Below are 27,896 nucleotides of genomic sequence, written 5' to 3' on the forward strand. Positions count from 1 at the left end.
ATAAGACTTTTTTGTACAATTCAAAAGATGATATTAAAATGCACATCTCTCTGTCCTTTGAGCCAGCTTAAGAAATGGGATATTAACAGGATCTTAGAAACACCCGTGTGTCAGTGTATTTCTCTTTTTTCTCCAAATAAATCTCACAATGAAATTCCTTGCTTTTCTTTATAGATACATCATTTTGATAAGTTCTTATAGAAGATTATTTATTTTTGCCTGTTTTTGAACAGTAGGTAAAGGAAATCAGACTGTATGTTTTTGCGACTTCTTTCTTAGGTAGTGTGTTTTTGGGATTTATCCACATTGCTTAAGTTAACCTTAAAAATAGTTATTTTACCAGCAAAAAAAAAAAAAAATAACAGAATTGCAATTAGGGGTATGCAAATTATGGCAAAATCATAGACAAATCCAACAAACAAAGGAGAGGAACAATACTTTATAGCTAATAAGGAGGAAGTTGAGAGTTGTTTTGAACAAAAGTCTTTTTTGAAGCAAATCAGGAGTTCAGGGTGATAGTGGTTTCTCCCTGGCTGAGCTACAGGGGTGGTCATTTCCTGTAGGAGATGCAGTACTCATCTTTTCCTGTTGGGGACCTGTAATTCATGATTTCTTCCTTGAGTTTTTCTTTTGGGGTCTGTAATTGGCAGTTCTTCCTGTAATTGACACTGAGTGGGACGCTCCCCCTTCCAGCCTTTCCTTCTTCTTTTCTTCCCCCACTTTTCCAGTCACTTTATTTTCTTAATTTAAAATCAACTAAATTAACATATACTGTATTATCATTTTCAGAGGTAGAATTTAGTGATTCATCAGTTGCACTTAACACCCAGTACTCATTACATCACATGCCTTCCTGAATGCCCATCATCCATTTACCCTATCGCCCCCATCCACCTCCCCTCCCTCAACCCTTAGTTTGTTCCTATAGTAAAGAGTCTCTTATAGTTTGTCTCCCTTTTAATTTCATCTTATTTTTCCTTCCTTTCCCATGTGTTCATCTGTTTTGTTTCTTAAATTCCACATATGAGTGAAATCATATATTTATCTTTCTGACTTATTTCACTTAGCATAATACCCTCTAGTTCCATTCACGTTGTTGCAAATGGCAAGATTTCATCCTTTTTGATGGCTGAGTGATAGTCCATATTTATATGTACCACATCTTCTTTATCCATTCATCCGTCGATGGACATCTGGGCTCTTTCCATATTTTGACTGTTGTTGACATTGCTGCTGTAAACATTGGAGTGCATGTGCCCCTTTGAATCACTATGTTTATATTCTTTGGATAAATACCTAGTAGGGCAATTTCTGGGTCATAGGGTAGCTCTATTTTTAACTTTTTGGGGGCTCTCCATACTGCATACCAGTGTGCATTCCCACCAACAGTGTAAGAAGGTTCCCCTTTATCTGTATCCTCACTAGCATCTTTTGTTTATGGACTTGTTAATTTTTGCCTTTCTGGCTAGTGTGACCAGCCTCCCCTTCAGGATCCAGAATTCACTGTAGTGAGGTTTCCCTTTATTAATTTTCACTTAAAATAGCTATGTTTCATTTATTTTCACTTCCTTTTATTACTTGGATGTATGAATGAACCAGTTTATTTATCTTCATGTAGATGGACATTTGTTCACAGGTTTTCATTATTATGGATAATGCTGAATAATACGGTCTTCCAGTTCCATACCCGACGGTTTCTCTACATGCTATTATATGTTGAAGATGGACTCTCTGGAGAGCAGGATATGCATATATTCCATTGAAATAGCTAAATGGGAAACTTAAATACAGTACTTGTATTCATTTACATTCCCACTAGCAGTGGACAAGATATTATTCCTCCCAACACTTGTTTTTTTTTGACTATTTAATTTTTGCCAGTCAGATGTATGTGAAATTGTAGCTCATTGTGGTTTTAGGTACAGTTGTTCAGTTGCTATTGAGTTGGCTGTCTTTTGATATATTTATGGGCCATTGGAAACAAACCAATTGAAAAATTGCGTACTTCTCTATGAAATACACAGTTGGTGTATTGGTTTGTTTTACTTATTTTTTTTCATTTTTAAATTTTTATTGAAATTCTAGTTAGTTAACGTACCGTACAGTATTGGTTTTTAGAGTAGAATTCAGTGATTCATCACTTAAATACAGCACTCAGCGCTCATCATAACAAGTGGTTTGTTTCTTTTAAATAAATTGGTAGATGGGCATGTAAGAGATGCAGTACTCATCTATTCCTGTAGGGGCCTATAATTCGTGATTTCTTTCTCAAGTTTTTCTTTTGGGGTCTGTAATTGACAGCTAATGATTTTTCTTTTGGGGTCTGTAATTGACAGCTAATGATTTTTCTTTTGGGGTCTGTAATTGGCAGTTCTTTGTGTAATTGACACTGAGTGGTACGGTTACCAATCCATTTTCAGTTATATGTGTCAGAGTTAAATTACTTCTAGTTAGTGTCTTGCTTTTACGGTGACTTTTGATGAAAAAATTTTTCTTGAAGGTTTATTTATTTTGAGAGAGAGAAAGAGGGAGCACATGTGTGAGTGAGCCCGGATGGGAAAGGGCAGAGGGAGAGGAGTGTTAAGCAGACTCTGTGCTGAGCTTGGAGCCTGACTTGGGGCTTGGTCTCATGACCCTGAGATCACAACCTGAGCTGAAAGCAAGAGCTGGACTCTTAACTGATTGTGTGTGCCATGCATGTGCCCAGATTAAAAAATTGTTAATTGTCAAATTTATTAATTTTTTAAATAAACTATACTTTATCTTTGTTAAAAAATTCTTCTCCAACCCAAAGTCCTAGTGTTCTATATATTGTCTTGTAAACAACCTGGAATGACTTTGTATATTGTGTGAAATACTATTCCAATTGCATTCCTTTCCTGAATATAACCATTGTCATGTGTTAAATAGTCCATTCTTTTCCCACCATTGTACTGTGCCAGTACTATTATAAATTATATCCATATGTGTATGAGTTGCTTCTGGGCTCTCTGTTTGTTTGGCCTGTTTGCCCATCTTCTTGCCAACACATACTATTTTAATTACCCTAGTTTTATTATAAGTCTTGGTTTGTTAATAGTGCAAGTCTTCCTCCTTTTTCTATCATGTTTTTTGTTTTTGTTTTTGTCAAAAGTATCTTGATTATTCTTGGTTCCTTTGTTCATCCTTGTAAATTTTAGAACTCGCTTGTCATGAAAACCCCCAGTTGGATTTTGATTGTAATTACATTAAATTGCAAATATTTGGGGGTGAATTGACCTTTTAACGATACTGTGCCTTCCTGTCCAAGTACTTTTTGTTTGGGACTTGAACATTTTCCAGGAAGTGTTTGTAGTATATTAAGGGCAGATACATCTTTTGGTAGATTTATTGATAGGTCCTTTTAAAAGTGCCATCATAAGTATCTTTCTAGATAATTTTACAAAAGTGTTTTTGATGTATAGGAGTGAAATTGAGTTCTGCATAACATTTCTCTCCAGCAGCTTGCTTGATTCGGTCATTGCAGGCATGATGCATATTGCTTTTTTTGTGTTTTTTTTCCCCTTGTGCTGTACTTTCCATCTCCATGATGTACTTATTTTATAACTGGAAGTTTGTGCCTCTTAATCTCCTTCACCTATTTTGCCCATCCTCTCATCCACCCCTGGCAACTACCAGTCGGTTCTCTGTAATTAAGAGAGTGTTTTGTTTTTCTTTTCGAGGGTGGTTATGCATTTGAAATAATTTCTTTGCATTCGGAGTAGAGAATTCTCTAAAGAATATTATCCATCTATACATTATTTCAATTTGAAGCACATTTTTATGGAAGATGAATTTTAATACGTAAATTTCATAAAAAATTTTTTTTAGTGTAGTTGACACAAATGTTAACATTTGTTTCAGGTGACAACTTGCTGATTCAACTTCTCTTCATGTTATGCTGGGTTCACCATAAGTGTAGCTGTCATTTGTCACCATAGAACACTATTAAAATATCATTGACTATATTTGCTATGCTGTGTCTTTTATTCCCATAACTTACTGATTCCACAGCTCTAAGTCTGTATCTTTGCTCCCCTTCACCCATCTTCACCATCCCCTACCCGCTTCCCCACTGGTAATGATCAGTTTGTTCTCTGTATTTACAGGTCAGATTTTGCTTTTTGTTTGTTCATTCATTTGTTTTGTTTTTTTTATTCCATGTACAAGTGAAATAATTTTTTATTTGTCTTTCTCTGACTTATTTTACCTAGCATAGTACCCACTAGGTTCATTCATTTTTTTACACATGGCAAGATTTTATCCTTTTTATGGCTGTGTAATATTCTCTCTCTCTCTCTCTCTCTCTCTCTCTCTCTCTCACACACACACACACACACACACACACACAACACACACAACACATCATTATCCATTCATCTGTCAGTGGACACTTGGGTTACTTTCATATCTTAGCTATTGTAAATAATGCTGCAGTTAGCATAGGGATGCATATATCTTTTTGAATTAGTGTTTTTATGTTCTGTGGATAAATAGTAATGGAATTACTGGATCAAATAGTATTTCTATTTTTAATTTTTTGAGGAACCTACATATTTTCCAAAGCTGTTGCACTAATTTGCACTCCCACAAACAGTGCACAAGGGTTCCTTTTCTCCACATCTTTACCAATACTTGTTACTTCTTCTCTTTTTGATAGTAGCCACTCTGCCAGGTGTGGAGTGGTATCTCACTGTGGTTTTGATTTGCTTTGGGGGTTTTCTATGTAGATAATTACATCATCTGTGCATAATAACAGTTTTCTTCCTTTTCAATCCTTGTATCTTTCTTTTCCTACTGCACTGACTGTATCATTATTAAACTGTTAAGTAGAAGTGATAATAATGATGATTTTAATAGAAGATGTCCTTATTTGCCTCTTGATTTTAAGGAGAATATTTTTAACATTTTTCTTTAAAGTGTTAAGTTTGCTATTCTGCTGCTGCTGTTGTAGCTATCAGTTATCAGGCCATGGAAGTTTCTTTTGTTTCTCTTTTGTTTAAAGTGTAGTTTTTATTTGAATCTCCCTGACGGCTAATGATGATGAACATTTTTTCATGTGTCTGTTAGCCATTTGTATGTCTTCTTTGGAGAAGTCTCTTTCATGTTTCTGCCCATTTTTTTGACGTGATTATCTGTTTTGTGTGTGTTGAGTTTGAGGAGTTCTTTATAGATCTTGGATATCAGCCCTTTGTACTGTCATTTGCGAATATCTTCTCCCATTCTGTGGGTTGCCTCTTCATTTTGTTGACTGTTTCCTTTGCTGTGCAGAAGCTTCTGATCTTTTTTTTTTTGGTTTTATTTATTTATTTGACAGAGATCACAGTAGGCAGAGAGGCAGGCAGAGAGAGGAGGCAGAGAGGAGGAAGCAGGCCCTCCCGCTGAGCAGAGATCCCGATGCGGGGCTCGATCCCAGGACCCTGGAATCATGACCTGAGCAGAAGGCAGAGGCCTTAACCCACTGAGCCACCCAGGTGCCCCCAGAAGCTTCTGATCTTGATGAAGTCCCAAAAGTTCATTTTTGCTTTTGTTTCCTTTGCCTTTGGATACATATCTTGAAAGAAGTTGCTGTGGCCAGTGTCGAAGAGGTTACTGCCTATATTCTCCTCTAGGATTCTGATGGATTCCTGCCTCATGTTGAGGTCTTTTACCCATTTCAAGTTAATCATCATTAGCCATCAGGGAGATTCAAATCAAAACCACATTGCGATACCACCTTACACCAGTTAGAATGGCCAAAATTAACAAGACAGTAAACAACATGCATTGGAGAGGATGTGGAGAAAGGAGAACCCTCTTACACTGTTGGTGGGAATGCAAGTTGGTGCAACTACTTTGGAAAACAGTGTGGAGATTCCTTAAGAAATTAAAAATAGAGCTTCCCTATGACCCTGCAATTGCAGTATTGGGTATTTACCCCAAAGATACAGATATAGTGAAAAGAAGGGCCATATGTACCCCAATGTTCATAGCAGCAATGGCCATAGTCGCCAAACTAGTGGAAAGAACCAAGATGCCCTTCAACAGACGAATGGATAAAGAAGATGTGGTCCATATATACTATGGAGTGTTATGCTTCCATCAGAAAGGATGAATACCTGGAGCTCCAGTGGCGCAATCGGTTAGCGCGCGGTACTTATACAGAAAGGATGAATACCCAACTTTTGTAACAACATGGATGGGACTGGAGGAGATTATGCTGAGTGAAAGAAGTCAAGCAGAGAGAGTCAATTATCATGGTTTTGCTTACTTGTGGAGCATAAGGAATAACATGGAGGACATGGGGAGATAGAGAGGGGAAGTGAGTTGGGGGAAATTGGAGGGAGAGATGAACCATGAGAGACGGTGGACTCTGAGAAACAAACTCAGAGTTTTGGAGGGGAGGGGAGTGGGGGTGGTGAGCCTGGTGGTGGGTATTAAGGAGGGCACGTATTGCATGGAGCACTGGGTGTGGTGCATAAACAATGAATTCTGGAACACTGAAAAGGAAATTAAAAAAATTGCTAAAAAAGGTGTAGTTTTAAAAAATCGCATGAAAGCTTGTATAATTTTATTGACCTGTGTTTGTATATAGAAATATTTCTTAAAATATTGATTTTTTTTTCCAATTTGTTTATGTGCTAAATCACATTACTCAGTTTTCTAATATTAAAACAACTTTGCATTCTTGGGATAAACCCAACTTGGTCATGTTATTTTATTTATAAATTGCTAGATTAGTTGATAATTTGATGAGACCTTTTGCATCTGTATTTTTGATGAAATGGGTTAGCTTTCCCTCTTGTTATTTGGAAAATTTCATTAAAATGGGAATTACCTCTTAATGTGTTTAGTTGAATTTGGAAGTAAAGCTCTTCAGGATTGGTCTTTTTTTGTGGAAAATTTTTACACTAGTGATTCAGCTTATTTATTAGTTCATATTTTTAATTTTAAAAGCACAGTTACTCATTCTAGGAATTTGTTTACTTCTGGCATAAGCTTTTAATGATATTCTCTTACCACCCATTTAGTCTCAGCAGCATCTGAAGTTTTGTTCAGTTTCTCATTCCCAGTATAGATTTTTCTGTTTTTATTAGTTTTTTCCAACAAACTGTCCTTTGGCCTTGTTGAGCCTTTGTATTCTGTGCTTATTTTCAAATTAATTAATTTTATTTATTTTGCTTTCTTCTTTGTTTTCTTCTACTTTGAGTTTATTCTTTTGGTCTAATACTTCAAGGTCTCTTTAATACCTTAATTTTTAAGTTGTTCTTTACCAGTGTAAATATTGAGAGTTCACCCCTGCCCCAGTATATACTAGTTTAGTCTGCTTTTGTTATATAGTATTTTATTACTACTGTGTAGTTCTGAGTATTTTCTAATTCTTATTAATTTCTTCCTTAAAATTGGTTTAGGATATCAGAGCTTATTGTTTTTTCTGGTATCCTTTCTGTTATTGATTTCTAATTGTACTATACTCATATAATTTGGTTTTTATGTTCTCAGTACTTTGGAATTTTTTTGGAGGCAGCTTTATGTCTTGGCATGTTGTCAAAATTTGTAGATGTTCTGTGTGTGTTTTAAAATGATATTCTCCAACTCATAGGTGGAGCATTACATGCATGGTGCTCTTTTTTTTTTTTTTTTTTTTTTTTTGGTCTTGTTGGGTTATCAATTACTGAGAGTTACAGTAAAATCTATGAAGGTGAGTTTGTTTCTTCTTTTATGTCTGTTAGTTTAGCTTTACATATTTTGAGGTTATGTTGTTTGGTCCGTACATGTTTAGAATCATTATGTCCTGGTTATCCCCCCCACCTTTTTTAAGCTCTATGTATGGCTCCTTTTAATCCTTATTCTACTAATGCATTTCCCCCTAATATCTCTTTTGCTTATTATTAATATATCTAACTTAGTTATTTGGTGGGAGGGGAAGGGTTAATAGTAGCTTCTACTTTTTCTGAAATTTTGCATAAATTTGGGGAAGAACCTACTAAAACAAGAAAAAAACTCACAGAATTTTATGGAGGACCAGCAAGTCTAAATATTATGTATTTGGAAGAGTTAATGTAAAATATGCAAACTTCCAGCTGTATTTGTAAGGAAAAACAATGAAAAAAGATCCAAATATACAGTATTAGCATCTAAAAAGGGATCAAATATATCTATATTGTATAGTTTTAAAACAAAAGAAAATTATTTTACTTTATTCCAGTAAATTTGAAAATTTCAGTGCAACATATAAATTTATAGAAAAGTATAACATAGTTGTCACAAAAAGAAATGGAAAATATGAAAATGACAATAATATGAAAGTCAGCTATTAAAAGTCCACTGGAAAGATGTTTTCAGTAGCATGTTTTATCAGACCTTATAGTCAGAGTCTCCGCTTTTATCTTCTCTCTCTTTTTTTTTTAAGATTTTCATTTTGTTATTTGTTAGAGAGAATGAGAATGTGAGCACAAGCACAAGCAGGGAGAGCAGTAGGCAGAGTGAGAAGCAGGCTCCCTCCTGAAGGCAGATGCTCAACGACTGAGCCATGCAGGCGCCCCTCTACTTTCATCTTCTAAAAGTTTTCTAGTTTTGTTTATCACCTTGAGATCTTTAAACAAACTGTATTTTGTGTAGACACTGAAAAAGGAGAGAAAGCTACTTAAACATAAAGAGGTTGATTGATCATTGGTCCCAAACCAGATGAAGACAGTGTAGAAAAAAAGATAATTGTAGACCAGCATTGTTTATGAACACAGATGTAAAATTTTAAAAATCAAAGCAAAGCAATGTCATCTGTGTATTAAATAAATTCATTACAACCAAGTATGGTTTATTTCAAGGTATATAAAGATGTTTCAACTTTTAAAATCTTCTTAAGTAATATACTAAATTGAAAGAATGAAATAGAAAACCAAATCCTCTTCATGGAGATTGTAATTAAGTCATATCAGCTGTGTATGAGACTACCTGTTATTCATAATTCAAACACCCACAAACACTTGGTGGTTTCACTTTTTTTTTTTCTTTTTGCGGGGGTTTGGGGGGATTTGGTGGTGGTGCACATTTGATTGGTAAGGAATAGAATATTTCTAGTATGTTTGTTTGCATTTCTCTGATGTCTTGTGAGTGCCATTTTCTGTTTATTAGCCATTTGTATTCACACGGAACATTTTAAATGGAAGAGTAACACTTATTGCACAATTTGTTTACTTGAGGACAGGGACTATTTATCTTTTGTATCTCTAGCATCTTATATACAGCACAGGTATTAGAATGTATTTTGTGAGTGAATTGAGTAAATGATTAGTAAAACTATGAGCCTTCAGAAGAAATTTGTGGCTTAACTCATTTTTGAATGTCTAAAATAGAATACTTTTGCAGTGCCAAGGAAATGGGATTTTTACCAGCAGGTTTCAGAAAGTAAAGAATAGATAGGATTGTTTTTAAAATTTCTGTTAATGCTGAAGTCTCCCATAAAACTTGGAAAACTCATAAAATCCTAATCACACGATTGTATAGTACTCATTTGTAGTGCTTTCAGGGCATATGCTAGTGTATGGAAAAATGATTTTTTCTTTTGGCATACTATCATCCTTTGTATCTTTGCTAAAGGATCATTTTAGCAACCGTTTATGTACCTGAATTGTATAAATTTCATTTATAGAGAAAATTTCATTTAGTTTTAAAAAATAGTTTCTTTGAATCATTGAATACCCCATCAGAAACTAATGATGTACTATATGTTGGCTAATAGAATTTAACTTAAAAAAAAGTTTCTTTTCCTGTTCTGCAATAGTGTTTCAGGGGTTTGAAAATGCTCCATTTTTGACTTTTTAGATAAGTAGGATGTTACCTAAAAGAAGGTAGATTAGATTACAAATAATTGTAGATTACAAATAACTGTAGTTGTCTGTGATGAAATGCTGTTTTTGGATTTAGTGTCGGTAATGAGACAAAAATATGGAGCATATACTTTATTTGGGTTCAGGTTATTTGGAAGTCTTGAGGTGGGAGGAATATAAAGTGAGGTAGAAGCTGTATTTAAAGAACTGATAGGGGCACCTGGGTGGCTCAGTGGGTTAAGGCCTCTGCCTTCGGCTCAGGTCATGATCCCGGGATCCTGGGATCGAGCCCCGCATCGGGCTCTCTGCTCTCTAGGGGAGCCTGCTTCCTCCTCTCTCTCTGCCTGCCTCTCTGCCTACTTGTGCTCTCTGTCTGTCAGATAAATAAATAAAATCTTTAAAAAAAAAACAACTGCTAAATGTTATGTTGTAGGCTGCTGTATGATGTTTTTTAGCTGTAGCTGGCAACTGGACCAGCACTAGACTCATACTGGCTGACTCCACATCTTTATTTTTATTTTATATATTCTGTACCTACCCACCTTAACCATGTATTTCTGAAACACTGATACAGAAGCTGGGAAAGGGAGGGACACAGCCTCAGATTACTCCTAGATAGATAGATGACTAATCTCCCTTGTGGTTCCCTTATGTCCCACCTACAACTTTGCAAATAGTCTATTTGTCCTTAAACTTTCCTCCAGTTATGATGTATTTCCGTTTGGAACCCTGACTGGTACACAGTGGCCATAGTCTCACCAATTTGTCCAGTCTGGTTTGTTCAAAAACCAAGGTGCCTTAGTAATTTTTTTGAAGTGTTCACTTCATTTGGTGCCATTGTTTTGTGTGTTTTCTTTTTCCTAGGATGAGCTCCTCCATACCCTCATTCAAATTTGATATTCCTTTGATCATCTTCTTAGTTGTGTGAATTCCAAATAGCCAATCTCTATTTCCTTTCCTTATTATCTAAAACACCAACACAGAAGTCTCTACTAGACTGAGATATGCAGTGTGGAATACCCTTCTTTTCTAATTTAGTCGGGCAAAATACCTTCAGAACAAATCAAGTTATAAGGACTGCCTTGCCTGTTTCACTCTCCTAATGCTCAAATAAATATTACTCTTGCCCCATGGAGGGAAGGGGAAGAGACCAGTTATCTATAGATCATGACCCTTTAATCATGTTACTCCTTTTTTTGTGAGACCGAAGAGGGACATGAAGGGAGGAAAGGAAGACAGGTTGACATTTCTCTTAGAGGCAGCAGAACATACATTGATTTTAAGATTTTTTTAAAATGCCAGTTTATCAGCTGTTATTAATAGGGTGTCTGAATTCCTTGTATGGTATTCAAGGCCAATTACATTTTCTACTTTCTGGGTCCATTTTCTTTGCCTTTCTTCTCAAAATTCTGTAACAGCAGTGGAATATTTATTGTTATCACCTCAAGGTCATTTTCTTGCCTCTCTGCATTTGCTTATATTGGTCCCTGTGCCTGGAATGTCTCCACTGCAAACCCAGGGAAAGTAGCAGAGTTCTACTTAGTCCTCAAGGTGCAGTTCTGTGTTATTTCGTCTGTGAAATATTAGTGTTCCATTCTCAACTATCTTGAAGCACTTTATATTTACCTCTCTTAGAAGTTTCATCCCACTGTTAAATTTTGTATGTGTGTCTACTGTCTGTCTGCCCTGAAGACTTAGAACTTCCTGAAGAAGGAAGGTATCATACTGTACTGATAATTGTTCAAACTCTGGTGAGTGCCACCATGTTTTATATAGTGTAGACTCTTGCTAATGGAGTGTTAAAAGGGTATATAAATGAATGTGAAAGAAATCTGAATTTACGTGGTTGGAATTGCTGAAACTCGTTCTTCCATGAAATTTGCTTTTACTTCTTGGACATTTGTTGTTAAAATAATATGTCTAGCATTGAGTGTTAGAATTCTACATGAAAATGAATTGGCCTCCTTTGTACATCGCTGTTACTTTGCATTATTTCTTATGTTATTAGAAGTATGTTTATCATGAAAAATGTAATTCACATGCAAGAAATAAAGGAAATTGTTTTCTTATGGAAATTAAATGTATTTCTTCTTAATATAGTTTGATGGGATTATGACGTATTTTGACTTCATTCTTAATTATCATTTGAATATTTATTGCTTAAGAAATGCCATTATGTATATATCTAATGTAAGTAATTGATGTTCTTTTGTTTCAGCCAAACCATTTACTTCTAAAGTGAAACAGATGCGCCTACATAGAGAAGACTTTGAGATACTGAAGGTGATAGGTCGAGGAGCTTTTGGAGAGGTAAGAGATAAAGTTTTTATAAAAGTTCTGCTAATTGTTGTGGAAAAAATTTTATACAGTTTACGAGAGAATTTAACTGAAATACTATGTCCTTGCTATCATTATATGATCAATCAGAAAATATATTAGTGTTTGGATGAAATATTTCTACATGGAATTTTTTTCCAAGATGTTTTTCTTCACATGTCAATGGAAGTTTCCTTGTGCCAGTACCACAGTCTTACATACTCTAGATTAAGAAGTCTCAGTATCTGGTATTGTAATTCCTCCAGCTTCCTTCTTCTCCTCCTCTGTTCTTGGCCCTTGATATTTTCATATAATTTTACACTGAATGTTTCAGTTTCGGAAATACTCTTAAAAATCCACACCCATACATCTGCTTGAATTTTGATTAGGATTGCACTGAAATAGGAGATTTATTTGTAGATAATTGATACCTTAATGATACTGAGTCAGCCGGTTGATAAAGGAATGTGGTATTCTTTGTTATTTTAATTAGAATTGTTAAATTTCATTTTCTAGTTGTTTTTTTGCTAGTAATTAGAAATATCGTGGAATTTTGTTTGCCTTCATACCTAGCAACCTGGTTGATTTTACTTTTCAATTATGAATTGTGTTGGATTTTAAGAAAATGTTTTATCAGCATCTTTTAAGACCCTTAAGGCTTTTCTCCTTTACTCTGTTAATGTGTTGAATTACAACGATTTAGTTTCAAATGTTAAACTAACCTTGCATTTCTAAGATAAGCCCAACCTTGTATTATCTTTATGTCTCATTGCACTTAGCTTACTCTGTGTGTGGGTGTGTGGTATGTGTGGTGTGTGTGTGTGTGTGTGTGTGTGTGTGTGTGTCTGTGTTCAGATTCTTGAAGAGAAACTGGTCTGTAATTTTCCTACTTAAAATACCAATCAGGGGTGCCTGGGTGGCTCAGTGGGTTAAAGCCTCTTCCTTTGGCTCAGATCATGATCCCAGGGTCCTGGGATCGAGTCCCACATCAGGCTCTCTGTTCAGTGGAGAGTCTGCTTCCTCCTCTCTCTCCGCCTGCCTCTCTGCCTACTTGTGATCTCTGTCTGTCAAATAAATAAATAAAACCTAAAAAAAAAAATAAAATAAAATACCAATCAGATTTTGGGATTTTGGTTATGCTGGCCTCTCTTACTGTTCTCTGGAAGAGTTTGGGAAGATTCCACTTGTGAAACCATTGGGCCTGGAGGTTACAAATAAGACAGTTTTTAATTTCTTTAGTGGAAATCAGATTGGATTTTCTATCTATATGTTAGTTTTGCTAAGTTCGCCCATGTCATCTAATTTTTCACAGTTATTACTATACTTATTATTTTTACCTCTCATTTTTTCATTTTTCATGCTAGAGCTTTATCAGTTTTATTTTTTCTATTGTATATTTGTTTGTTTCAGTAATTGCTGCTTTTAATATTTTCTTCCTTTTATTCTCTTTGTTTTTTTTCTTAAGATTTTATTCATTTATTAGAGAGTAGAAGGCAGACGCTTAACCAACTGAGCCACCCCGGCACCCCTTTTCTCTTTTCCTTCTTTTCCTTTTGCGGGAGCATGAGCAGGGTAAGGGCAGAGGGAGAAGTGGGCTGTACTCTCTTTTGTTTTAAGTTGCTATTCTTTTTATAACTTTTAGAGATAGATAATTAGAGCATTGATATCTAGCCCTTCTTTTCTTTTTTTTTTTTAATTATTTGAGAGAGAGAGAGCATGAGAGAGAGCATGAGAGGAGAAAGGTCAGTGGGAGAAGCAGACTCCCTGCTGAGCAGGGAGCCCGATGTGGGACTCGATCCCGGGACTCCAGAATCATGACCTGAGCTGAAGGCAGTTGCCTAACCAACTGAGCCACCCAGGCGCCCCTCTAGCCCTTCTTTTCAAATGTGTGTTTAAGGCTGTACGATTTCCTCTAGGCAGCTTTATCTATAGCTGATAAGTTTTGATATGTCATATTTTCTTTGTTATTTTGCTCAAAATACAGTGTGATTTCTAATGTGATTTCAAATTTCCATTGTGTTTTCTTTCTTTTTATCTATTAACTTAGAAGTTTGTTGTTCAATTTCTAAATACTTGGAGGGTTTTCTAAGTGTATTTCCGTTACTGAGTTGCAGTGTAATTCCATAACAGTCTCTGTGCTTGATTTTAGTCCTTTGAAATTTGCCGTGCATTTTATATAAATATTAGGTTAAAATCATTAACCTTGTTCAAATCTTCCACATCCTTACTTTATTTTCTCTGCTTGATTTGTTGTTTCCTGATAGAGGATTTGTTTAGTCTTTATTTCTTTTATTTTTCACTGATAACAAATATAAAGTTATTGTATCTTCCTGGTGATTAACTCTTTTAATCATAATAGAATGATCCTTATTGTCTCTAAATAATGCTCTTTGAAATTTTCCTTAATTTGATGTGACTAGAATGATTCTAGGTCTTTTTATTAGTATTTTCATTAAATATCTTATTCCATCCATCCAGAGTTTTAGCTTTATATAATCTTATGGTATGTTTACTATTCAGTAGAATATAGGTTTTGTTTGTTTGTTTGTTTGTTTTTTAAGGGAACTCTACCCCCAGCTTAGGGCTTGAACTCATGACCCCCAAGATCAAGAATCACATTCTCTACTTTGTTTTTTAAGATTTTATTTATTTATTTGACAGATCACAAGTAGGCAGGGAGGCAGGCAGAGAGAGAGGGGGAAGCAGTCTCCTTGCTGAGCAGATAGCCCCATGCGGGGCTTGATCCTAGGACCCTGAGATCATGACCTGAGCCAAAGGCACAGGTTTAACCCACTGAGCCACACAGGCTCCCCTTTGTTTTTTTTTAAGATTTTATTTACTTATTAAGAATCACATTCCCTACTGACTGAGCCAGCCAGGTTCCCCCCCCCCCAGTTTTATTTTTTAATCCAGTCTGATAATCTCATCTTTTAATTGAAGTATATAGTCATTTGACTATATGTAATGGAATTATGTATTACTATTTGTTTTCTATTTATCTTGCCCATTCTGTATTACGTATTTAATTCCTATAATGGAGTATTTTAAATTATTCTCTCCCTCATTTATTAATTTCTTAGTTTAACTTTTCATTTGGTTTCTCTAGAGATTGCCATATGTAGTCTTGGCAAATTTGTATTTTGCTAATTCTGATTTATCTGACTTAAACCTTTTTTGGGTCATTGCTGTTATGTCTTCAGTAGTACATATATTTAAAACCTCCAAAACTACTGGTTCTGTTCCTTTAGATGTGCTCATATATTCACATTTTTCTCTTGCTTTTTATAGTCACAGACTTCCCTTTGATAACATTTTCATTTTGACTTAAAAATTCCTTTTATTATTTCATCCTGTCTGATGATAAACTGTCTGCTTTTATTTGTCTGAAAATACATTTATTTAAATTGAGTTCTATGCACACTTGACTCAATGGATTTTTACATTTGCATGTACTTGTGTAACCATTACGTACAATAGGTACCACTGCCTCCTCTCTGTGAGTAAGCACCTCCATATTAATTATTTATGCTGACTTTATCACTGTTGATTTATTTTGCCTGTTTTTGAATTATTTATTCATGGAATTATATAATACATACTCTTGTTTCTGGCTTTTTGCTCAACATTATGCTTGTGTGATTCATCTTTGTATTAGTTCACAGTATTCCTTTGTATAAATATACCACAAGTTATTTATTCATACTAATGTTGGTGGGTATTCAAGTTGTTTATAGTTTTTGGCCATGTTAATGTTGCTATGAACATTCTTGTACGTGTCTTTTGGGAGACAGAGACACTCATTTGTGTTTCATATAAACTTTCTGGGTCATTGGATAGGCCTGTTCAGCTTTGGTAGATAATGCCAGAAAATTTCCCAAGTGGTCACCAGTTTGCTAATTTTTACCAAAAAACCCACCAACAGAGAAGGTTCCAGTTGCTCACAACCTCACCAACACTTGGTTATTTATTTGTTTTTAAAATTTTAGCAATTTTTTTGGAGGGTGAGTAGTAATATTGGATTACAATTTCATTTTATATTTTCTCTTAAGTCTTTAACTTACACCCATTTTCATATCACTATACATAACTTAGATTTTGTGTGTGTGTGTGTGAAGTGCATATTCTGATGTTAGATTGGGAGTGGGTGGGGGATTGAGAGTAGGTTGTCTGACTTACTGGTATATTCTGGGTACAGGTGCCCAGATTATCTCTTCCTTTCTGTGGCTTGGCTTTTCCCTCTCCATATGGATCTTTTATTGAAGAGAAATTCTTAGATTTAGTAACTCCAGTTAATTAAACTTCTTTATTATTAGTCCTTTTGTGTTCCTTTAAAGAAGTTTTTTTAAACTTCCAAGGTCATGAAGATATTTTCCCGAGCTATATTCTATACTCTTAAAAAAAATTTTATATTTTAGACTGTTTTCCATCAGATTTATAATTTTGTGTTTCTTGAGGTATAGGTCAAGGCTCATTTTATTCTTTGTAGGTTTTATACATTTATGAGTGTTTGATGTTTTCGGATGAGCTTTAATAGAATTGTTTTCTAACTTTGTACTAGAATAGAAATGCAATTGATTTTTGTATATTCATACCGTATTTAAGGATCTTGATATATTCACTTATTCTAGATTATATGTAAGTTTTTTAATTTTTCATAATTGTATTTCCAAATAATGACAGCTTTTTTTTTTCCTTTCTGAACTTTATGCCTTTTATTTCTTGTTCTTATATTACTGCAATGGAGAAAATCTTCCATAAAATGTTGAATTCAAGTGGTGAAAATAGGATTTTTGTCTGGTTTGTGATTTTAGGGTGAAGTATTCAGTATTTTACTATTGCATTTGAAGTTTGCTGCAGATTTTTTGTTCGTATTGTTACTCTTTTTTAGGCTAAGGTAGTTTTCCTTCTAGTCCTAGTCTGTTGAGAGTTTTTGCCATGCATGGAAGTTAACCTTTATCAAAAGTTTTTCTATATGTGTTTTGTTGATATGATTTAACTTCTATATTTGGTTACTGTGGGGATTATATTGGTTAGTTTTTGAATGTACCAATACTACATTAGTATATAAATCCAGTTGTTCCATGTATCATTTTAATATATATAGTTTGGTTTAATTTGCTTATATTTTGTTTAGCAGTTTTTTGTTTACATGGATGAGAAAGATTGGCTTTTAATTTACCTATTCTATTAATTTTTTTATATTCTGGAATGATATGCTTAGGTCATAGGACAATTTGGGAAGTGTTCTTGATTTCTCAGTTTTTGAAAGTTTGTATAAGATTAAATTTCTTGGAAACTAGTTAAGCGATCTGGGAGTGTGATTTCTTTTTTTTTTTTTCCTCTCTCTTTTGAGGTAAATTTTATGTATGTTGAAATACACTTATTGTGTGTATGTATGGTGTGAGTTTTGACAAATAGATTCACTCTTGTTGAAGATACAGAACTTTTCCATCTCCCTAAGAAGTGGCAACCACTGTTCTAAATTATAACTGTGGCTTAGTTTTGGGTTTTTGAAAATTTCGTGTAAATGGAATCCTACCATATGTACTTTTCAGGGTACAATTTCTTTTGCTCAGAATACGTCTGTGAGATCCATTGTTGTGATTGAATGTATGAATATTCCCTTTTTTGTTGCTGATTAGCATACTATTTTATTAATATACTACAATTTATCTATTCTTATGTTGATGAGCATTTGGGCTGTTTTTAGTTTTTGGGTATTAGGAATAAAATTGATATGCATATTATTGTACAAGTATGTATGGAAATACATTTATATTTTCCTTGGGTAATATTACTGGAACAGCTCTGCTAATGGTAGGTGCATGTTTAAATTTAAAAGAAACTGGTAATTTTTTTCTAATCGGGTTGTACCAATTTATATTCCTACCATGTTCCATGGGTCTCACCAATACATTCTCATTGTTAGTCTAGTGAGTGTGTAATAGTATCTCATGGTCTTAAATTGCATTGTTATTTGGATTTGTGTTGTGTATCAACATAATAATGTGTTTTTGTGGCTTATTCACCATTCTTCTATCTTCTTTGTGAAGTATATGTTCAAATATTTTGTTCATTTTAAAAAATTGAAGTATTTGTATTTTCATTATTGTAGGAATTTATTATATTTTATAAGAGTCCTTTGTCAGATACATGTTTTGTCAATATTTTCTCAGAGGCTGTGTGGCTTGCCTATTAATTTTCTTAAGAAATGTTTTCTTATGGGCAGAAGTTTTAAATTTTGATGATATAATTGAAAATTTTTTCTCTCATTGTTATTTTTTTTTATTCTAAGAAATTCTTGTTCATAGCCGGGTCACAAAGGTATTTATGCTTTTCCCATTAAAGCTTTATAGTTTTACCTTTTTTGTTTGGATTGGTGATCCATTTCCCGCATTTCCCAATTCCATTTCAAATTAATTCATGTATGATGTCAGATAGGCATTGAGGTTCATTTATTTCCCAATGGATTTCCAGTTGTTTTAACACCATTTGTTGAAAAGGCTGTTTTCCGTCTATTGAATTACTTCTGCACCTTTGTTAAAAAAAAAAAAAAAATCAGTTGACCGTATAAGCCTGGACCTTTTTCTGCTCTTTCTATTCTATTTCGTTGGTCTCTTTGTCTTTCCCTATGCCAGTTCCACACTATCTTAATTTTTTATTCTTTTGCTTTATACTGTAAAGTTGAGAGCATGTAGTGAAGTCTGAGTGTAAGTCCTTCTACCAGGTTCTTTTTCAAAATTGTTTTAACTCTTCTAGAACTGTTGGATTATTGCATAAATTTTAGAATCCATGTCTGCTTCCATAAAAGCCTACTGGTTTTGAAAATGAATTTGCATCAATTATAGATTAGTTTTGGTAGGACTGACACATTAACAATGTTCGGTCTACTAGTTAGCCCATAAACAATGTTATTTCTCTCTAATTTTTTTTTTTTTTTTTAAGAGAAACAGGGAGAGCATTGTGGAGCTGAGCGGGGGTGGATGTGCAGAGACGCAGAGGGAGAATTTTTTTTTCCTTTAATATTATTTATTATTTGACAGAGAGAGACACAGTGAGAGAGGGAAGACAAGCAGGGGGAGTGGGAGAGGGAATAGCAGACTCCCCTGCTGAGTAGGGAGCTCGATGCGGGCCTGATCCCAGGACTCTGGGATCATGACCTGAGCCAAAGGCGGATGCTTAAGGACTAAGCCATCCAGGTGCCCTGGGAGAGAGAGAGAATCTTAAACAGGTTCCACACTCAGTGCAGAGCCTGATGTGGGGCTTGATCTCATGACCCTGAGATCATGATCTGAGCCAAAATCAGGAGTCAAATGCTCAATGACTGAGCCACCAAAGTGCCCCTCTCTTTGTTTTTTTAAAGTGTATTTTAATTTTTCTTAAGAATGTTTTATAATTTTAGTGAATTAGTTTTATTCGTTCTTTTAATTAAATGTATTCCTAAATCTATTATTTTTTTTGGTGCTATGGTAGATGACACTAAGATTTTTTATGTTCAGATAGCATGCTGCTAGTATGTAGATACATCACTGATTTTTGTATCTAATATTATTTCCTAAATTCACTTATTTTTAAATAGTTTTTTGTTATTTTAGTTGTTGCTTTCTTAGATTTTCTTTGTAAACGATCATATCATCTGAGAATAGGGACAATTTCCTTTTTACTTTACAGGCTTTATACCTTCTATTTCTTTATCTTACTGTACTAGTTTGGACGTATAGTACAATATTGAATAGATGTCAGGAGGATAGGCATCCTTACCTTATTCCTGAGCATTGGGAGACAGGACTCAGTGTTTCAGTGTTTGTGTAGGTGCCTTTTATCCTTTTGAAGCTACTGTCTTCTATTACTGGTTTGCTGAGAATTAAAAAAAAAATTTCATCACTAATGGGTGCTGAATTTTGTCATATGCTTTTTGGGCATTTACTGAAATAATCATATAGATTTGCCCTTTGATTCTGGTAATATGGTGAGTCACTTAGACTTTTTAAAAATAGAATTTATTTTTTAGAGCATTTTTATAGCAAAATTTATAGCAAAATTGAGTGGCAAGTACAAGGAGTTCCCATATCTCCCCGAGCCTGACTTGTGCTCAGCCTCTTCCACCGTTGACATTCTGCATTCTAGTGATGCATGTGCTGTAGTCTGTGAGTCTGCACAGACACAGCGCTATCAGCCGAAGTCCACAGTTTACACTGGGGGTCACTCTTGGTGGTTCACACTGTATGGGTTTGAACCAATGTATAATGGTACATATCCATCCTTATAATATCACACAGAATTATTTCACTGCTTTAAAAATCCTCTGTGCTCTGTTTATCATTCCACCCTTCCTTTGTCTTCTGGCTGTCCCTCATCTTTTTACTGTCTCCACAGTTTTGCCTTTTCCAGAATGTCCTGTAGTTGGAACATATAGGAAGGTAGCCTTTCAGATTGGCTTCTTCCATGTAGTAATGTTCATTTACATTTCTCTTATGTCTTTTCATGGCTTTTGATAGCTCATTTCTTTTTAGTGTTGGATAATGCACCATTGTCTAAACATGCCTCTGGTTTTATTTATCCATTTACCTACTGAAAGATATCGTGGTTGCTTCCAACTTTTGGCAGTTATGAATTAAGCTGCCATAAGTATCCATGAGGAGATTGTTGGGTGGACATAAATTTTCACTTCCTTTGGGGAAATACCAAGGAGCATGATTGCTGGATGGAATGGTAAGAGTACTGTTAAAGTTTTTTAAGAAACTACCAAAATGTCTTACTATGTGGCTGGTACCATTTTGCATTTGACTAGCAATGAATGAGAGTTCCTGTTGCTCCACATCCTTATCAGCCTTTGGCGTTTTCAGTGTTTTAAATTTTGGCCGTTTTAATAGGTGTGTAGTTGTAGCTCATGGTTATTTTAACCTGCAGTTCCCTAGGTGATGTTGAGCATATTTTCATATGCTTTTTGCCATCTGTGTATCTTCTTGGGTGAGATGTCTGTTAGGATCTTTGGCCCATTTTTTTAATGGGGTGGTTTGTTTTCTTAATGTTGATTTTTAAGAGTTCTTTGTTTTAGATAATTGTTCTTTATCAGATGCGTCTTTTGCAAATACTTCCTCTCAGGTTTGTCTTCTCATTCTTGTGACAGTATCTGTCATAGAGCAGAAGTTTTTAATTTTGGTGAAGTCGAATTTATCAGTTATTTCTTTCATGGATTCTGCCTTTGGTAAATGATTGATTTTTCAAATGTTAAACTAATCTCTGGGATAAATTCCAGTTGGTCATGACTTACTGTCCTTTTGAGATATTGCTCTATTCAGTAGTTCCTTTGTGTTTTCTTACCTATTTTCATATCTATAATTAATGGAGAATGTTTACCTATGATTTATTTTTTATAATGTTGATGTCAATTTTTGACATTAGTTTTATGCTGGACTTACAAAATGAACTGGCGGAGGGTTTGCCTTTTTTTCTTTCTTTCTTTCTTTCTTTTTTTTTTTAAATATTTTGTGTATATTTGGTATTTTCTCCCCTTAAGTGTTGGATAGAATTTACCAGTAAAACCTTCTGGACTTGGGTTTTTTTTGTGGGCATATAATTGTACTAATTTAGTTTCTTTTTTTTTTTTTTTTTTAAGGTTTTTTTTTTTTAATTTTTTTTTTTTTTATTTATTTGAGAGAGAGACAGTGAGAGAGAGCATGAGCGATGAGAAGGTCAGAGAGAGAAGCAGACTCCCCATGGAGCTGGGAACCCGATGCGGGACTCGATCCCGGGACTCCAGGACCATGACCTGAGCCGAAGGCAGTTGTCCAACCAACTGAGCCACCCAGGCGTCCCTAGTTTCTTGATGGTTATAGAACTATTCAGATTTTCTATTTTATATTGTGTCAGCTTCAGTAAATTTTATTTTTCATGAAATTTGTTTATTTCATTTACGTTTTCAAATGTAAAGTTGCTCATAATATCCCTTTATTATTTTTTTGACGTCTGTGGAATATGAGGTAATACTCCATCTTTCATTGCTGATGCTTAGGTTTTTTTCCTCTCATTCTTTGTTAGTCATGTTAGAGGTTGTTCAGTGTTACTAATTTTGAACAAATCTACTTTAGGTTTATGGATTGTCTGTATTTTCATCACTTATAAAAAAAGATTTATTTTAGAGAGAGTGCATGTGAGCAGGGAGAGGGACAGAGGAGGGTGGAGAGGGAGAGGGAAAGGAGAGAATCTCAAGCAGACTCTGGGCTGAGTGTGGAGCCCAGTGCAGGGCTCAATCTCACAACCCTGAGATCATGACCTGAGCCAAAAACCAAGAGTTAACTGGCTGAGCCCCCCCAAGGTGCCCCTATTTTTGTCACCTTTTAACATAATTTTTTTTTCTTTGTTTCTTTTATAATGCTTTCTTTGGATTTGATTTGCTCATCTTTTTTCTAGCCTCTCAAAAACTTAAACTTAGATCTTTCATTCTTTTCCATTCCAATTTAAGCATTAAAACTATAAATTTCTCTCTGAGCAGGGTTAGGTGTATCCCACAGATTTGGATTTTACATTTTCATTATCATTCATATCAAAAAACTATCTGACTTTTTCTTTGATATCTTCTTTGATTAGTCATTAAATATAGCATTTACTTTTAATAGTTTTGGGATTAAATGGGTTATTTTACTGTTACTGATGTCCAAATTATGTTTATTATGGTTAGACATCATACTCTTAAGTTTTCAGTACTTTGGAGATTTATTAAAATTTGTTTTATGGTCAAAATAAGGCTTATCGTTATGAACACTCCATATGTACTTGAAAATAATTTTTATTGTATGTTTGTTGATTATATGCTTTTATGAATGTCAGGTCAAGGTGGTTGATGCTGTCAATAAAATCTTCCATACTTTGATGAGTTTTGTTTAGTTCATTTGAGAAAGGAATATTAGAATCTTCAAATATAATTGTGGGTATGTCTGTTCCTCCTCCTCATGCATTTTGAAACTCATAAAAGGTGCATACAATTTTTCAATTTTTATGTATATCTGATACATCAACTTTTTTTATCATTATGGAGTGTTTCCTTTTTTGTAAGGTAGTATGTCTGTCTGATAGTCTAGTTTGTTTCATATTAATATAGTCACCTTTTTAAAAAAAAAAGATTTTATTTATTTATTTGACAGAGAGAGAGAGATCACAAGTAGGCAGAGGCAGGCAGAGAGAGAGAAGGAAGCAGGCTCCCTGCTGAGCAGAGAGCCCAATGTAGGGCTCGATCCCAGGACCCTGGGATCATGACCGGAGCCTAAGGCAGGTGCTTAACCATCTGAGCCACCCAGGCTCCCCCTCTTGCTCTCTTTCTGCCTTTTTTGGGATTACTTGAATATTTTTTAATGTTCTCTTTTGATTTCTGTATTGACTTCTTTGCCAAACAATCTCTGCATTATTTTCATAATAGTTGTTCTTGAATATGGGTCCTTTTTTTTCCCATTCCAAGAACTTAGCATCTTTTAAGTGTCACAACAGTCTTATTTTTACAGAAATGTCAGTGTCAGTCAGTTTTCTTGTTGATAATTTTGCTCTCTTTCTTCTACCTTTCTACTACTGCATAAACTAGAGGGTGAAGTCACATAAATTGCCCAGAATTAGGGTCAAACAAAAATGAATTGGAATGACCCAGACACGCACACATATAATTTTTGCCAAAAAGCCTGTATCAATTAGGTGTAAGAATTAAAAAGAAGAGTTAGAACTTCAGTTTAGAAATATATTCTGATATATCTAAAAACTATATCTAAAAGCGCAAAGATAAGGCTAAAAGCTACTATAAAATTAAAGAGATAATCCATAGTAATTATACATATACACAAGTTGTGAACTTTTATATGTATGAATAACTGCAGTTGGAAGTTAATGGAAGAGAAAAATTTACAATTGCCACATCATAAAAGTGTTAATTATTTATAAATTAATCAACAGATTAAATAATTCCAGTAATATGGTGATTACTAGGCTGGTTCTTAAGTTTATACAGGAAAATATTAAGAATCAACAGAAAATGCTTAAAAAACGGAGCGGTGATAGACCTACTGTATATTAAAACGTGTTATAAAGCCTCAAGAAATAGCACATGAATAAAAAGTCCAGAAATGGGCTCACATACACATAGTAATTTAATGTCTGCTAAAGGCAGCCTCTCCAATTAGTGCAAAAGAGAAATTTTAATACATGGTCTTGAGACAACAGGATAGCCAGTTGGAAGGGTCCATTTGTGGATCCAGTTAAAATTCATATTATATATTAGGACAAACTATGAATGGATCAGATATTCAAGTGTTAAAAATAAGACAAATAGAACATAAGTGTCCAAAATAGGTTGAACAAGCTATGGTATAGCCACACAGTGGAACACTGTACACTTGCAATAAAGATCTGAGGTCGCCAGGATATATCGTAAAGTGGATAAAATAGGCTGCGGGTCAGGTCATGATCCCAGGGTCTTGGGATCAAGCCCCAGGTTGGGCTCCCAGCTCAGTGGGGAGTCTGCTTCTCCCTTTCCCTCTGCCTGCCATACCCCCTGCTCGTGCTCACTGTCTCTCAAATAAATAAAACCTTAAAAAAAATAGGCTGCAGGATAGTGTATATATAGTAAGCTGTTTTTTGTTAAGAGGTAGAAATTGTACAATTCATACTTGTATTTTCATAAAGTAACATTTTACCGGGACAAGTGGGGAGGGTGTACAGGTAGACACTGACAGGAGTGGGGGTGACCCTTCTAGGTAGAAACATTTTTGTTTTGGTTTTTGAAGCATTTGCTTTTTATTGAATAATAAATTCTTTTTGAACTTATTCTCTATTTCATAAATCACTAGAAAGTCTTCCAGGTTAAGATGAATTAATCTCCAAGTTCTGCAAATAATTTAAGGAAGAAGTCAGTCTGAATGTAAACTTCCCCAGATAGAAAAGTGGGACCATTGCCCAGCCCATTTGACGAGGCTAGAATAAGCTTGTTTCTAAAACCTAACTGTTGAGTTGGAGGAGCGCACTACAGGAAAGAATGCCTGTGATTTGATTTCATCACAGAAGTCAGGATAATGGTTATCTCTGGTGAAAAGGTGGAGGTATGTGGGTAGATTCTGGGCTACTCCAATGTTCTATTTCTTGATCTCCATTTTACTTACATGTTCACTTTAAAATTGTGTTTAACTCTACATTTGTTTTGTCTTTCTGGATGTTATAATCACAAATGTTATAAAGTAATTTGTAAAAAGTTATAATAATCCATGTTTATCTAACAAATGAGCTCTAAAATATATATAGTAACAACTGATAACATTTCCATAGGGGAATACAAAAATTCAGAACAGTTTAAAATAGAGCTTTTAACTATCCAACTATCTAGCCAAGGAGTTTAAAAAAAATCAAGACTTAAGAAGTTTTTACTTTTTGAAGTAGGACTTTTTAATGACATATTTATTCCATTCTGTGTTAAATTGATTGGTAGAGTAATGCAGTGATTTTTAAAAATGGAAACAACTAGCTTCTCTTAAACTAGTTTCACGAAGGGATTAGAGGCTGTCAAATTGGTATCCAGTAGGGACGCACTTGCTTTTGTTTAAGCTATTCTATTGGGGTTTATGTTCTGCAACTAGCGTAGCAGTTCTAGTCAGCGTTGGAATTGTTCATTCACATGATCAGGTCCACTGCAAATAAAACTTCTTTTTTAAAAAAAAGTCATGCCACAGAGAAGAACAGAAAGGGTGTGCCACAGTGGAAGGTTCAACAGATTAAGGGACGCCTGGACAAAGTGGCTTTCTTCACTTAACAGTCTTTAAAGTCTTTTTAAAAGACCTTCCTCAAAGTCTAGAAAATAACCACTTGGTAGGAGGTACTGGATATATGTAGGGATTTATATCATTGTTGGGAATTTCATTTTCCATCCCTTTGGAAAACCTGAAGTCAGACCCTTCAGGTTCTCACACAGTTTTGCTCAGTGGAGATGTTCCTGGAGGGAGAGTTTGGAGGTTGGTTGTAGCAGGATTTGGAGCAGCAGGCAGTAGTCTACGCAAAAGTCCTTATTAGGAAATTGAAAGGGCTCACTGTTCTGTCAACAGTAAGGATCAGTCCACGGAAGAGGCTGCATGTAGCCAAGGCTGGGTGTTTTTTTTTTTCCTGTGTAAGGGAGCTCTGTTTAACCTTAAATAGTATACACAGGGTGTGGCCTGGTCTTGTCTTTCGGGCCCCACCGCATACTAGCCACCATCCGAGCTCTTCAGTCTTATCCAAACTCAAAGAAGAAAAGGAGTTCCCACCGCCATCCTCACCTTAACCCAACCAGCCTTGTAAAAAACAAAAACCAGGCTGCAGTAGGCCACAACATTTTTGTGGTGCTGATCGGTACCTGAGATTCTGACTACAATCTCTGATTGATTCCTCTGAGAATTTGAAGAAGCATTTGTCACCCCAGTCTGTTTTCTAGGAGTGATAGGCATTCTCCACAGTCTAGTCCCGGAGGCAGCCAGTGGTATGGCCTCCCTTTACTTTGTTGCTGACATGAACTTAAAAGACCGCCAGAGTTGGCCGACACAGGGAGGGCTCCCTCTGCTGGGCCCTGCTTGTAAGCACCAGCTGTGAGTGTCATGCTGGAAGGAAGCTGGAAACTGTAGTGGTAGCTGCTTCTTACCCCTGTAGGACCGAGGATACCCAGGCTTACAGACCTCACTGCACTTGGGAGGGTCTCTCCACTTCCATCGCCTGGTGACTGAGAGCCATTGAAATAGTGCTCATGTAGGGGGATAGAGTAGGGTCTGCAGCCTACATGGGAATCATAATGAGGCCATCTGAGACCAGGCCTTGCTTGGTCCAGAAAATTCAGGCTCCAGAGGGAAGGCCCTCATACAATCATCCCCCACTACTCAGTAGAGGAGCAGTCTTCAGCAGGCCCCGATCTCCCCACTGGCATCGGAATGGGTGTGAATGCAGAGCTGGTCAGAGCTTGTGGCCCAAACAACTGGGAAGAAACACAGGAATTCTGTTGCTGATGTCTTTTGAATGTTTAGAAAGTTCAGCTACTATTTCTAGATATCAGAGTTTTTTAGGCAGACTCATTTGCTTAGCAAATGGGGAGGCTGAATGGTTCATCTGCAGGGGTGCAACATGGGGTCTGTTTTAGTAAGCAGCACCATGAGGCATAAAAGGATGGCTAGGGCCCACCACACTTTGGGGTCTGGATCCTGCATTTACTGAAGCTGTGGAGACCCTGAGCCTACAGTTGCCATGTCCAGTCCCAGTACCTGCTTCCTGTAAACCTAGTCTACCATTGTTGCCACTGGGATAAGATGTAAAATATTTTAATGATGTGATTAAATAATAATATTAAATAATATTAAATATTAAATAATATTAAATAATAAATAATATCAAATATTAAATAATAATATTAAATAATAATAATTAAATAATGACATGATTAGATAAGTAAAGAATTCTATATCCGGTAGAGAACACACATTGTTTTCTAGCACATACTGATCATTCTTAGAATTTACCTTGGTCTTGAGGCACCTGGGTGGCTCCGTCGGTTAAACAGCTCCTTTTGGCTTGGGTCATGATCCCAGGGTCCCAGGATCTAGCCCTGCATCAGTGTTCCTGCTCAGCAGAGAGCTTGCTTCTTCCTCAGCCCCACTTGTGTTCTTTTGCTCTCAAATAAATAAATAAAATCTTTAAAAAAAATCTTTAAAAAATTTACGTTGTTCTAGCCCAGAAGGGGTATCTCAGTAACTTCCAAAAATTATT

At 35.3% G+C, this 27,896-nt stretch overlaps 1 protein-coding gene across 4 annotated transcripts in view; it reads left to right on the top strand.

The window, feature by feature from the left end:
• Positions 1 to 27,896, top strand: part of LOC111150759 (CDC42 binding protein kinase alpha) — a 328,384-nt gene that overhangs the window by 59,083 nt on the left and 241,405 nt on the right. For all 4 annotated transcript variants that reach the window (XM_022508346.1, XM_022508347.1, XM_022508348.1 and 1 more), the window contains exon 2: positions 12,046 to 12,137. In XM_022508346.1, the coding sequence (XP_022364054.1) occupies positions 12,046 to 12,137 (92 nt within the window). The remainder of the gene's footprint in view (positions 1 to 12,045; positions 12,138 to 27,896) is intronic.

This window comes from Enhydra lutris, unplaced genomic scaffold (genome assembly GCF_002288905.1).
Source record: "Enhydra lutris kenyoni isolate GAN:26980312 unplaced genomic scaffold, ASM228890v2 scaffoldscaffold24, whole genome shotgun sequence".
Lineage (NCBI taxonomy): Eukaryota > Metazoa > Chordata > Mammalia > Carnivora > Mustelidae > Enhydra > Enhydra lutris.